General features: G+C 41.5%; 1 protein-coding gene across 1 annotated transcript in view; it reads right to left on the bottom strand.

The window, feature by feature from the left end:
* Positions 1-14,841, bottom strand: part of Apbb1ip (amyloid beta precursor protein binding family B member 1 interacting protein) — a 101,313-nt gene that overhangs the window by 6,283 nt on the left and 80,189 nt on the right. Inside the window, exons 9-12 of the mRNA XM_052728701.1 lie at positions 12,832-12,975; positions 7,907-8,017; positions 749-847; positions 11-125 (exon numbers count right to left, since the gene is read on the bottom strand). Coding sequence (XP_052584661.1) covers positions 11-125; positions 749-847; positions 7,907-8,017; positions 12,832-12,975 — 469 coding nt within the window. The remainder of the gene's footprint in view (positions 1-10; positions 126-748; positions 848-7,906; positions 8,018-12,831; positions 12,976-14,841) is intronic.

Here is a 14,841-nt window from a genome sequence, read left to right as displayed (position 1 = left end):
CTGCTTTTACCTGTGGTAGCCTGCGCTGGCATTGCTGCGCCAGCAGTCCCCAGGTTCGTCCACCGAGAGGCGAGTCCAGCTCTTGCTACAGCCCGCTGATAGTTATCGTAGAGGGTCTTCCCATACTAGGGAGGGAAGACAGAGAGGAGGAAAGAAATCCATTTATTTCAAAGTTTGCACTCCACACCAAGATAAAAGTGCTATTATTCTCCTGGTTCAAGTTGCTTTTTTTGGGGGGGGATATAGTTCATTGATTACTTTTACACATGTTACATAGTTTTCTAGATTAGCAGAATTAGTGAATTTTCCCATCTACACAAGAGAGGATAGGGTAGCCACAAAATTCTGACCCACAAGTCTTGATGTAACTACTTTGTAGAGTTAACTGTTTCCCTTTTTATGGCAGGGTCAAACTTGGCCTCACACATGCAAGGTGAGTGCTCTACCATTAAGGTAAACACCTTAGGCCAAAGCTCGGGTTTCTTTATTGCACACTAGGTTTGCTACTCTCTCTGTGAATCTGAAAAGTTTGGTTGAAAGTCGGCTGTGATTCTCAGGCTGCTGGACAGGTGCGGGTTTGTATAATCAACTGTACATAATAGTAAGTGAATGACTCCACTTACTGGGGCAGGGGGGCGGGGAGCAAACAGATGGGACAACATCTGTACCCAGGAGTGGCAAAATGCTGGCCCTACTAAGCAAGCTTGTTGGCTAACCCAAGAACACGTGAGGCTGAGTGCACACCCACCTTGGCGATCCTTATTCCCATAACCCACTGTCCGAGAGTTCTTGCATCATCACAGCAGAGATATTTGATATACTGAGATTCCTTCTGGATTTGAGGATGCTACAAAGAAGCAGATTTGAAGACAATTAATAGATTCAATTTATTAAGAGCCTAAAGCACCTTTCGAAAAAAAAAACTTAGAGAAAAACTTTGACAAATATAATTTACTGAGATGGTGGCAAAAATTACTAGTAGCAGTTTTAGGATCAGGAAGATACAGAGGAGTCATTCTGAAGCCCAGGCTGGCTTTGAACTCATGATCCTCCCACCTCAGCCTTCACAGTAGCTGAGATTGCAGGTGAGCACGGCCAGCTGTAGGCACTTTTACAGACTGCTAAACTGGCAGCCCGAGGCACAGGCCTGCAACCTCAGCGTCTAAGGAGGCTGAAGAAAGAGGATCGCCAGGCTGAGATCTGCTTGAGAAATGTTATGAGCCTTGTCTCAAAAGTAAAAGGTACCAAAAAGACTGGGGTGTAGTTCAGTGGTGACACCCTTGCCCAGTGTGTCTTCATCCCTCAGCACTATTTTTAAAGAAAGGCCAAGCTTTGAACGGATTTAAGAAGCCTGTTACATGATCTAATCATAAGCACTTCTTACAATATATGTCAGTAATAACCCTTTTAAATACCAGAATCCTTCATATCTGTTATTGTGGCTATCCCTCACTGGAAACTAAGTTGCTTCTCTGTCAGATAAAGGAACTTACGTAAAAAATATTTTATGTCACCACATTAATGCTTATAAAAACTATTGTCTTATTTCTCCCACCCCCAAATATAGCTCAGGGCTCATTTCTTTTACCAAGAATTCTGAGTTTTGCAATGATCTCCCTTTCCTAACAATGATCTCACATCCACATGGGCACATCCTTAAGTGGCAATGGGTGTGTGTGTGTGTGTGTGTGTGTGTGTGTGTGTGTGTGTGTGTGTTTCCTCAGAGTGGCTTGCTAGTCTTGCCAGGAGAAGCATCCTACTAAAGATCAAAGAGAATCCAGCAGATCTGGGAGCATCTACTCTGGCTTCCATGGCGGGAAAGGAGCAGAATACCAATTCCTCTCCAAGAAATTGTAGACCTTTCTACTCTTGGGTTCAGCATACCCATCAACCTTCAGGAAAGCGGCTACTCTTCAAAGGGGATCTGAGAACAGGGCACAGTGCCTTTGGAATTCATCTGGAATGTGAAGGAAAACATGTGGACTGGTTGCCCTACTAGCCTTCAGAAGTCCTAAGCATTATGTTTGACCTGCCTCCTCCACCGCCTCCCTGTAAAACACACATAGACTATAAGAGCTTGGAAATTTAGTTATTTCTGATTTTAAAAATGATAAAAACTGATGTTTGGACAGCTCCTTATATGTCTCTTGACCCCCTAGAATTTCTGAATTTATACTGAGCCACTGAAGACAAAAAAAACAGATTTTAAAGATACTTCAAGAAAAAAAAAAAAAAAAAAGAACCCAGACAATGTAAAGAACTCCTGTCTGTGGTCTTTCATGGCAACTGAGAAGAGCTGACCCTTTTAGTTGGACCACTTCCTTTATTTAGGCCTTTTTAGCCCTCAGGATTTGCATCGGCCTGGCCTGGCAGCCAGCTGGGATTACTACTGTTCCTACCAGATTCCTCTTTCCTGACTCCACCCACTGCTTGGACTGTTGCTGTAGTTCTCCAGTTGGGCCAGGAGATGGCGGCAGACGCTTTTGGATGGCTGCCGCACACTGCTTGTGTTCAAAGCTTGCTCAAAAATTCTGTGTTCAGGTTTAGTACTGAAAATGTTACTCTGATAATCATGTTCTCCGAGGACCTTAAAATTAGAAATATCAATCAAATCAAGCTGTGTGGTCCAATAGCAAAAAGGATTTGTTGCATTAATTAATCTCAAGGTCAGATTATTAAAAATGTGAATCAGGCACTTGGTAGCTGGAATGTGACATTCCATAAATGCTTGCAGCATTCTCAACAAAGAAAGAAATCTGCAAAACCAAATCAAAGTGTTTGTCCTTCAGTATCAGATCCAAAGCTGCCTGACCTACAACAGAATTCTTGTTCCGACTAACATGGGAGAGGAGCGTTGGTCTTGTCAGTAATGAATTTTTAAGTTCTTCTTAGGAAAGCACCAGGGGTGAGAGTGAGAACTCAGTAATGAATAGGGCTTGCTCCACAGTCCTGAAGACCAGCATTTGGACTCACATAACAAGCTGGACATCTCCACAGACACCTGCACCCCCAGCTCTGAGTGGGGTGGAGACAGGAGGTTTACTGGTTTCCAGCCTGGCGGAGAAATGAGGCCCAGGTTCAGGAAGAGACCGGGTCTCAATGGAATTAGGCAGAAAGTCTTAGAAAAAGATGCCAGACACACTCTTTCGACCTCTGTTTGTGTGTGTTCACACATATGCACATGTATGTACATAGATATCACAAACATGTAAAGAAATAAGAAAATAGAATAGTGAAAAAGAAAGTGTCTCATTTTTTCTTCTGCGACATTTAGAAATTTGATTTTGCTGCCTTGGGCTTGTCATTACTATTCATTATTCCATTTACTTTTGGTTTGGGTGCATATCACACGAGTCAAGTTCTCAGAGGCAGTCTGCAGACTGTGTTTGCAATGAAATGCAACAATTATTTAGAGGTGTCCATTCCACTTAAGCAGCACCATAAACTATTTGTTAAGTAGGTTGTTCACCTAAATACAGTAAAACACAGTCATATCCTGAAGTCAGATGGCTTCTGACATAAAACAGAGGCCTCTCCATTCCTTCCAATCCTCCGACTTTGTGGTTCTGAGGTGACCTAGCTGGTGGACACCAAGTTCACAGTTTGGAGTTTCCTCAGACTCTGTGACAAAGTCTCAGAGCCTGTCACAGTGCTGGCTCTGGTCCCCTCCCCTCCCCTAGGGGCTCACTTCCTTATAACTCAGCCCTTGGATGGGAAATCACTTGCAAAAGGGCTTAAAGAAAACTCTGAATCAATGCTCCTGGCCAGAATGTTCCTCACGATCCCGCTGTCTCTGATCTTGAACAAGAGATGCTTTTAGGGCGTGCGGCACAGGATGTAAGGTCAGGGCCATCACCAAACCTTCCTGCTAAAAGGGATCCGAATGTCCTCTAAGCTTACAAAATGAACAAACAGAGCACAGGACAAGGTTAAGCAATTTGTCTCGGGCCAAAGGTAATATCAGAATCAAAGCTAGAACAAAAGCCCCTTTTGTTCAGCCCCTGGGAGCTGACATATGCAATCCCCTGATATATAAGCAGACGGCTTACACCGAAACTGGGAAATGATGACTGGGGGGGATACATGTCAACAAATATGTGAGTATTCTCTGATTTCATAATAAAAGTTTGAAAAAACCTTTTGAGTGGGTGTCAGAATCTTTGGGGAATGTCAAGAAATTCCATGGAAGGTTTGGAAAGAGGCAGAATTTAAGGTGGAAAGGCGTTGTAGTCAAGGGCCCTTTGCGGTGGCAGTACTATTTCTAGGCTCTGGAGGCTACTGAGCATTTTAAAACCTCGATGACACTGAGGATGCCATGGAAGATGATCCTGAGGGATGACTAGACAGAATGAGTGAGGGGGAGACATCGGTACAAAGTCAGAAGGACTTCTTTCTGCCTCAAGGGTCCATGAGAAGCGGGAAGATGAAGGGATTTCAGGGTTGTTTCTGTTCAGTTTGGGAAGCAGATGGCTAGTACAGATTCATGAGTGCTGTAAAAAAAAAAAAAAACAACGTTGCCCCATTGTGTATGAGGCATGCTTGTAGATATCATCGGTTTAGATGAGTTCATACTGCATTAGTGTGTGCTCTAAATCCTATGATTCTCCTTCCTTACAAGAAGAGGAGAAGAAATGGACACAGACACACACATGTGGGGATGCACAAGGGTACTGGTATCATGTAGCTATGACAAGGAATGCAAGGACTGCTGGAAACTTCCAGAACCCAGACAAAAGACACAGACCAGATGTCTCTAGACTTTTCTGGACTTAACTTAGCCTTTCTTTTGTTCCTTTTTGAGACAGGGTCTCAGTTGCCCAGGGTGGTCTTGAACTTGTGATTCTTCTGCCTCGGATTCCTTAGTATTGGGAGTCACCATACCACGCTCTAGCCTTGATTGTGTGTGTGTGTGTGTGTGTGTGTGTGTGTATGTGTGTGTATGTTTATGTGTGTCTGTGTGTCTCTCTGTGTGTATATCTATGTGTAGGTCAGAGGATAACTTATGGGAGTCAGTTCCCTCCTGCTACTAAGGTTCTAGATACTGGACTCAGGTTGTCCCGCTTGCGTGGCAAACGCTCTTCCCGAACCATGATTATGATTTTTAAAACACAAGATCACTGAATCTCTATTGTCTTAAGTCAGTTAGTTAGTAGTGAGTTAGGGAAGGAGTTGAAAGGGAAACTAACACAGGGGTGACAGGACCACTAGTTTTGGGAGGGATTGCTGAGAGAGGGGGATTGGTAAGGGTGGAGAGGAGCTTGGGCCACTAAGGTGATGGGTGAGGTACCCACTGGATTTGTAGTCACTACAGGTGAGAGCATTACCACAGACTGGGAATATTTTGCACACAGGTAGTAGCTAGTGGTTAGGAATATGAATTCTCAGAGAGAGAAGCAGGATGGTAAGGACCACACTCAAGCACATTCAAGGACAAGCGTATATGAACCTTCCTCTGTTCTCGGCTGGAAACCTACAGCTTTCTAGGAATTGCAGCAGAAACCCCATTTACAGGAAAAGACAGGTTTTAACTGCCTTGTGCAGTCCTTGTGGCTGATGTTTTTGCCCTATGAGACTGTAATCCCACCCCAAGGTATCTTTGGCTTTACCCTATACTCTGAAAAAGACATGACTCTTCTTTGAGATGCCCACAGCCACACTGGAGTGCATCTGACCACTTCATTCAGAGCTTCTTTCTACCAATCCCGTACTCAAATGTATGCTAATCTTTCTTCTAAATAAACCCCAACTCTACTTTAAACAGGTTCATCCTAAAATCCTTTCTGCAGCGAAGTCAAGGATCCAGCTTCACCTGAGTGGAGGTCTATAAGAAAAAGGGAAGCCCCTGCCCCCAGGTTGCTGGCAGTCATTCTGGGCTGCACCATCACTAATGGTCTGGAGGAACAGCACCTGAGCCACACCGCTGAGCTCTGTCCTGATTGGCCACTTAGAGCTCAAGTTCTATATCCGTGAATGGAATGCTTTATAACTCTTTATCATTATTCCCACTGTCCTTTCAATACAGGCAATGGGCACAAATGTGCAAAACTCGGAAGGAGGCAGGGTGCGCTCCTCTTCCTGACGTAAACAAAGTGCGGCCTTAAGACCACTGCACTGAAGGGTCTTGCTCCTGGAGTGCTTTTCCTTCCGTTACAATTGCCCTGTAACTTGATTTATGTCTTTTGTCAAATGTCACCATCCTCTCCTGACTACCCCACCCAAGGGAACCCGGGCCCCAGCTCCGGTAGGCTCTGTCCCTTACCCTGCTCTGTATTGATTTCCCAGCTGTATTATTTGTTACCTGACAACACATTACAATGTTTTCTTCACGGCCAGTCCTTCAAACTGACCAGAAACTCAATGAAAATGGGGATTATTGTACATTTAGTTTACTTCTGTGTTCTCTGTGCCTGGAATGCGCTCAGAAGATGGCTGCCGTTCAATAATTACTAAATGCATAAGGGAGTGAATGGATCTAGCCCTCTGCTTTGCTTCAGTCTCTCTCTTTTTTTTTTTTTTTTTCGAGACAGGGTTTCTCTGTGTAGCTTTGCGCCTTTCCTGGGACTCACTTGGTAGCCCAGGCTGGCCTCGAACTCACAGAGATCCGCCTGGCTCTGCCTCCCAAGTGCTGGGATTAAAGGCGTGCGCCACCACCGCCCGGCTGCTTCAGTCTCTTTACAGTCATGGTTCTGAGAGTCATCTGATGAGCACACGATTTCTCAGTAGCGATGCTGTCAGTATCTGAGGCATGTCATTCTTTGGTGTGGGTTTATTTTGTGCAGTAGTGATAGCTAATGGTTCTGGCTCCCGTTAGATGCCAGTAAGTAGCACCTGGTCCCTGTCCTAAGTTATGAATATCAGAATGTCTCTAGATATCACCAAATGTCTACCAGGAATCAAAAGGCCCTGGCTGAAAACCACAGGGAAGCATCATGTTGACTAGGCTGGTATGGGTGTTCATTATTGTTAAAATTATTGATGAATTACTAAAAGTGGGTACATAGTAATGGAAAGACCAGGATGTCTAAATAAAAGCCACATAACATTATTCATTCCTTAATGAAGTCAGGAATTCCAGGCAATTATTTGATTATAATAAGCAATGGTAATTGTGGATGAAGACAAAATTATTGAATATGATTGACTTGGCTGAATTATTGTATTAGACTACGAACAAATGCAAACAAACTTACCTTGGTCTTAAGTCCAGAGCTCTGGAGGCCAGAAGATATTCAATACACCAAGTGTAGGTGTAAAACAACCGTCTACTGACCTGAGTGGTCTGAGATTTCAACTTTAAAACATCTAAACCACATCAAATCTTGGATCATATGTATTTCCTCCCGACAGTATGCCCCTTTAAAATCTTCAAAACCTAACCTGGTGTGGTGGCACCTACCTGTAGTCCCAGCCCTTGGAAGGTGAAAAAAGCAAGAGAATCAGGTCCCTAGGACAGCCTTGGCTACTCAGCCACTTTGAGGCCAGCCTGGGATACATGAGACTTAAAAAAAAAGTTTTACAGCCTGGGTAATTCTTTTTAAGTTTTTTAAGTCTTTTTTTGTATTTTTTTCTAGGAAACATTGTCAAGATAATTTCAAAAAAACTTCCTACAGTAGAACAGGAATAAAATAAGTAAAGAATTGAAAACCGGTCTGTTTTATTAATGGAATTTTAAATTAATTGGCTCAAAATACAGAACTTATATTTCTAGAATTGAAAAAGGCCCAGACAGATTTAAAATTCTAGGATCAGACAGCAGGCTTTGGGGAGTACTTTGCTGCTTTGGTTTAAAACTACACATTTTGTGATGTCATATTTAAAATTTATGAAATAACACTCGCCATTCTTCCTTAAAAGCAAATAATAATTCAAATGGCTTAGAAGTCTACACCAGTAACTCATGACATACCTTTAGAACGAAGCAGTGGTCAGTGGGTGCTTTGTATTTCAGTTTATACTGAATCCCATAGTAAATGTTAACATTTTCAAACTGTATAAAACACGCCAGATCTCGAGATGTCTAAAAGACAGGGAAAACATAATCTCTCTGAGATGGTAGGTACTAATTTCCCCAGATTCTTCTTGATGCTGCAACAAAGGATTTCATTTCAGCAGATAAAAAATACGGAATTTTTGAGATCATTTATAAAAACATCTTCTGTACACCGTGTTCTTTAAGTCAAGTCTACATAAACGATAACAGGCAACCAGTACCTGTCTTGCAATGGGATGAAAGATGACCATGTCGTCTTAGCATTGGCTACGGGCTCTGGGAGTCAGAACCGACTGATCACGTGCCGTTGCTTTTGCTACAATCCTGACAAGATGGCCCCTGTTGGAAGCGTCGCTGTGACTTTGCTGTTTGAAATCAGCGACGGAGTTCGTGATTGACCCTTAGAAAATAAAAGCAAGTCCCCTCAGGATGAAGAATGAGAGCTAAATTCGATGCTCAGTAAATTAGCACACGCTCCATGCTCTTTCGCGCTTTCTCCCGAGGCTGGCGGGGTTGCCATGGAAACAGAGACCTCTCCTCCGTGGATAAAATGTGTTGTGAAAATGGCAATGTCTAATCTACATATTTGGTTTCACTTCGATTAGGTGTTTGTTCCACTATCCATGTTACCCTTTCTCCTGTGTTCTGGAACCCCCACCTAGTTACTGAATAAAGAACACAGGTCAGGAGCGCTACAGCACACGGGACAACTTCCTCCTTTCTTCATGGCAGGGCATTTTTCTTTTCTTTTTTTTTGGGGGGGGGGGGTGTAGTGGGTAGCCATTCCAGCTTTGATCTGGAAGTTCCAACCCCCATTGAGACTTTGGCAACTGTCACGCCTACAAGGCGGGGCCAAGGGAGGCGCCTGGAGACCTGAGATCTGGATGGGCTGCGCCCTCACTCTGTTCCAGGACCCTGGACGGTGGAGGTGGGCCAAGCAGAGCTCCAGAGAACACCACTGGACTGCGATACACCTTCCCCAGACTCCGCGACCTACCTATCCCTTAATTTGTAAGTTACGCCATTAAATAAATCTTTTAACGACGTGGAGTGGCCTTAATAATTTCACCAATAGGGAGGGTTTGAAGTTTTAATTACAAAACAACATACACTCACCACAGTTAAATTTATACAGTACACATTTTCTTTTTACCAGCTTTTGCTTCCTCCCGTTTTTTATTCCTGCTTAGAGATACCACACATAAAATAGACTGATAGACTCCTAAATGTTCTGAGTATATTTTTTCCTTCATTCCATTTATCTATTAATTGTTTATCATCTCTCTATCTATTATCGATCTATCTGACATCTATCTATAGGTTTAGGCATAGATGGACCCCTTTATACCTATATTTATATACTTGTATATATTTTACATATATTCATGTATACACATATACACATATTTATGCATATAATTGTTTTCTCAGTGGATATGGAGCCCAGGGCCTTGTGCATGCCAGGGAAATTCTCTACTCCAAGCTCAACATAAGGATTGTAAGAGTCAAAGGCAGTAGGTGACTAAACTGTTCTTTGGCCTCAACAGGGCAGCGGCACATGTAAACCCACAGCAGTTGTGACATCATGCACAAGACCTACACAAGCTGAAGCCAGACAAAAATCCCAGCATGTGGTGGGGGCATGGTCACAAAGCTGCAGAGGAGGAGGTGTCAGTTTCTGACTCCTGGTTGGTCAATACGCCACTGGATGTCCAAACACCTGAGTATTTGGCAATTGAAATTGGACTCAATAAGTTAAAACAAACAAATAAAAAGACAGAAAGTTGGGTGGGTAGGGAAGGGAGGTAGATTTGAGAGGAGTTGAGGGAAGGGAAGTGAATATGCATGAAATTCTCAAAAAAATTAATAAAACATATTAACATTTAAATCATGAATGAGACGTCACTACAAACACTGCTTCCTGAACTTGTGTCCTTCCTTGTTAGGACACAGTTACTAATTTCCCCAGGACACACTATTTGACACTTGATTCCTGAACGATATTCTATTGTATGATAAAACTATTTAACTACTGTGCTGTACTTGATCAGAGACAAATCTAGCTTCTGCTGTTATAAAAACATTGTGTATGTGAGTATTTCTGTGGATAGATCACCAAAGGTGCAGCTGCTGTCCAAAGAGTACATCTGCATCCCCTTACATTGCACAGGACTTGGTAAATTATTCTCAACTTGGCTGTACTGTTTTGCAGTCTAGCTCTTCATTCCCAAGAATGTCCCTTTTTTCTTACCCTCTCCCACCAACATTGTCAATATTACTGATTGTATCAATCTCAAGGGAGTAAGTAATGTATGTTAACTTACTTACTGGTAAGACGGAACAGTTTTCACTAAGCTAATTTTGATGGGTTTTGCTGGGAAATCTCACTTAATAAGCTTTGCCATTTTTCTGTACACATTCATCTTTTTCTTGATTTGTTGAAGTCTTTACATATGATGGATAGTTACATTTAGTCATAGATGTTGCAAATGTCTGACTATTTAGCTAGCCTTATAGTCTTGTTTGGTATCTTCATCCATAAAGAATTTAAAACAACTTTGTGTAGTCAACACCATCAATTTTCTCCTTCATAATTTTGAATTTTATTCTTGATTAAGAAATATCTTTGTGCACTAGAATTATGAAACTATCAACTCCTATTTTCTTTTATGATTCTAGAGTAGTTTTTCTAAAGATGTCTTAATTAAGCTAGGATTTGAGTTGGTTCACAGTTTGAAGTGGAAAACTTTTAAAAATGGGTGTACATGCCGGGCGGTGGTGGCGCACGCCTTTAATCCCAGCACTCGGGAGGCAGAGCCAGGCGGATCTCTGTGAGTTCGAGGCCAGCCTGGTCTCCAAAGCGAGTTCCAGGAAAGGTGCAAAGCTACACAGAGAAACCCTGTCTCGAAAAACCAAAAAAAAAAAAAAAAAAAAAAATGGGTGTACAATTATTTCAATACTATTTATTATCTTGATTCTACATCGTTTCCCCACTACTGCAGAATTCTGGCTTTAAATTTCCTACATGAGTTGGCTCTTTGTTGATCTGTTCATTTATAACTGCTTTTCTTTTCACTGTAATTTATTGTTTAACCTCTGAGAGACAGAATTTTAAATCAATGCTCTTCACAGTTTTGGGAGTGTTCATTTTGGGGAACAGCATTCCTTTCTGATTAATTTTGCAACCAGTTTTTGAATTTTAAGTAAAAACAGTGCAACAGGAATTTTCATAGATTGATAAAACTGGTTTCTTTGTAAACATGCATCTGAACATTTTTATTCATTACTACGTGTTCTACACTTGTCACTCCTGCTCTGCACAGAATCTTGAATTAGGCTTCATTTTATATTGCTTGCATAAAGCAAAATGATTTCTTCCTTAGCTAGTTTGTTTGGTCACAGTCATTTTCCAGGCGAGTGTCTTCTATTGTGGAGACAAGCACACCAGTTGTGACAATGTGCTTTTGTCTCTTTTCCCAATGACTGGACTTCTGACTTCCTCCGACCTCCATCCCAGTGCTCACGGCAACAAAGAGAGAAATTGCCCAACTCTAAGGTGAGCGCAGCTTGTATCACTCAGTGGACTGTCTGTCCTGGGCTTATTTTATATGTCTTATATTTAACTGCTTAGGACACATGTGCTGTAAAACAAAATCATCTGTGGAATGTGTTGCGTGTCCAGTGTGGGACTGGAGCAAAGGTAGCAGAGGTAGGAAGTGTCAGGTCTAAGATTCACACCAGAGGAAAAAGGGTAGGTAGGGTAACATCTGCCTTGTATCAAGAGTTACCCATAATGGCCACAGAGACAGTGGGGTTGCCTCACTAGTGACGTCACCTGCTTGGGGATGTGGGATAAGCCTTATTAGAGGAAATCTGCAATCCATAAACATGTTCCCAGAAGCGGGCTATGGGACTCCAGCTTCTGTATTTTGCTTCTACCCTGAGGTAATGCCTTCCTCTGCCATGTTCCCTCCCGATGAAGAGCTGTCTTGCCACAGGCTTAAAACAATAGGCTTATTTCCAAAACTAAGCCAAAATAAACCTGTCTTTAGAAAAAATGCTTCTTTTAATTTTTATAATTATAATTACATCATTCCCTTCTTCCATTTCTTCCCTCTAAACCCTCCCATATACCCATCCTTACTTTCTTTCAAATTCATGGCCTCTTTTTCATTAATTGTACTACATGCATATATATGTATATGTATATACATACTAAACACAACATTCTCAGTTTGTGCGATGTTACTTCTATGGACGTTTTCGGGGCTGACCACTTGGTATCGGATAACGACCTGGTGCACTCTTCCCTGGGGAAGACTACTTCTCCCGCCCTCAGCATTCCTAGTTGCCTGTAGTTCTTTGCATAGAATTGAAGCTTCCTGGCTTTTCCCTGTCCACATTAGCATGTCTATTGTCCTTAAAATTTTTTTTTATGTGCATTGGTGTTTTGCCTGCATTTATGTCTGTGTGAGGGTGTCAGATCCCCTGGAACTGGAGTTACAGACAGTTGTAAGCTGCCATGTGGGTGCTGGGAATTGAACCCAGGTTCTCTAGAAGAGTAGCCAGTGCTCTTAACCTCTGAGCCATTTCTCTAGCCCCTATTGTTGTCCTTGTTCAGCTCATATTTATGCAGTCATGCTGGTGAGACTTTATGGATGTAGCTTTTAATATTCCTAGGAGACGCAGCCTCACAGCAAACTCCCTGTTCCTCTGGCCCTTACAGTCTTTCAGTTCCATCTTCTGCAATGACCCCTGAGCCTTAGGTGAAGGATAAACATGTCTTCTGAAAAACTTGATTGTCTCAGGTGTTTTGTTACAGTAATGAAAAGCTGACTGACCTTTGTCTTTCCTTTGGGAACGTAGTAAATTCCAGAAGCTCTCAGAAGAAAGTAGCGCCGTTTCCAAGATTTCTTCCCATCTTCTTTCAAATAAAGAGCTCCTTCAAGTTCTGGTACGATGATGGATGTGCCACAGAAACTTTCCTGAAATTGGAATCCAGAGGCATAACACACACATTCTGCTCACATTTAAAGAATAATCCCAGTTTAAGTCAATTCTGTTGGAAATGGATTGAACATGTTTCCTTTATATGCTGTCTACTAACAGGGAAGAAAAAAGAACATAATATCTAAGGTCCAGGGTGCTGGGTTCCATGTCAAGACTTCCTGCCCACTGAGCTCTGTACCCATGGATCACTGAATCTCAGTTTCTGTGTTTGTAAAAATGGAGTAGTAGTTCGATTTTGGCTGTGAAGATAATCTTATTATATTCTAGACATAAGCATTCAATAAAGTCTTTTAATGCTGTTATAAGTTGGGACATAAAAATTTCTTTCCACATGAGTAAGGTGACCACTAGCCAGGTAGTGGCTCTTGTCCATAATTTCAGCACTTGGGGAGGCTGAGGCAGGAGAATTGCCATGAGTATGAGACCAGCCTGGGTTAGTAAGTTCCAGGAAAGCCTGGCATATAGAATTAAACCCTATCTCAAAAAAAAAAAAAGAAAAAGAAAAAAGTAAACCAAAAAGGAGAATTAATATTTTATTGCCATTAAGTAGTAAAATTATATAATTCTACAATAAAATAAATTGGTATTTTATTTTTTAAAGATTTTATTATTTATTTTTTTATCTGTTCAGTCCCCATATTAGTATTTTGTTATTGGAAGTTTTCAAACACGAGAAAGGCCATTACTACTAGTATAATAAACATAAAAAAACCACATTTCCTTTTCTTTTCCTTTCTTTTTCTTTTTGGTTTTTTATTGAGACAGGGTTTCTCTGTGTAGCTTTGGAGCCTATCCTGGAACTCGCTCTGTAGACCAGGCTGGCCCCACTCCAAACTCACAGAGATCCGCCTGGCTCTGCCTCCTGAGTGCTGGGATTAAAGTCATGTGCCACCACCACTCAGCCAAACAACAACAACAGTAACAACAACAAACCAAAAACCACATTTTCTATGTATAGATTTTCAAAACCTAAAACTTGCACGAGGATGTATAAATCTCCATGAATTTCTTTTTAAAAAGCAATTGGATAAATTGCATATTATTCTATCTTTTTGCTTGGATACTCAGTTATTGTTTTCTTTTAATATTATAACTCTCAGTATAGTTTCACAAATGCAAAATAATTTCATTTTATCCTCCAGAGTAAACCTCTGCACAGGAGAGCCGGAGAAGAGCTCTGCCCATAGTCCTCCCAGTGACCCTCCAGTTCAGGTATTAGTGGGCTTGTCAATCATCTGTAAGAGTATCTGGAGTTTTGACCCAAAGCTGACAGCAGGACAATGCAGATTTCCTATAACATAATAGGTTTCATATTTTCATACACACTCAGCTCTACATGGTTTTGAAATCTAATCCCAAGGACTATTCATGCAACTGTATCAATTGACACACAAGCAAGTATCTTCTTGTAGACAGAGAGTTTCCAATCATTGATTGAAACAAATGGCTGTGGCCGGAAAATATTTCTTTTCCATGACTCAGTCTCCGTCATCACAGATACATTCAGAATCCTTCCTATCCTTGCTTTTGGGGACACCTGGTGTTTTTTCATCATTCTAGAGCAGTTTTCTCAACCTTCCTGATGCTGAGACCCTTAATGCAGTTCCTTGTGTTGTGGTGACCCCCTAACCATAAAATTATTTTCATTGCTACTTTGTAACTAGAATTTTGATACTGTTATGAATTGTAATGTAAATATCTGATATGCCGATGTATTTTCATTGTTACAAATTGAACATAATTAAAGCATAGTGATTAATCACAAAACAATATGTAATTTTATATTGTGAAATATATAACAATAGCTTTAATAATTCAAAAGATACATGGTATAGTTCAGG

The sequence above is a fragment of the Peromyscus californicus genome, unplaced genomic scaffold (genome assembly GCF_007827085.1).
Source record: "Peromyscus californicus insignis strain IS unplaced genomic scaffold, ASM782708v3 Scaffold_8__1_contigs__length_139910024, whole genome shotgun sequence".
In the NCBI taxonomy this organism is placed as follows: Eukaryota; Metazoa; Chordata; class Mammalia; order Rodentia; family Cricetidae; genus Peromyscus; species Peromyscus californicus.
Note: the sequence above shows the minus strand (reverse complement) of the source record. Positions and strands in the feature narration are given on the sequence as shown.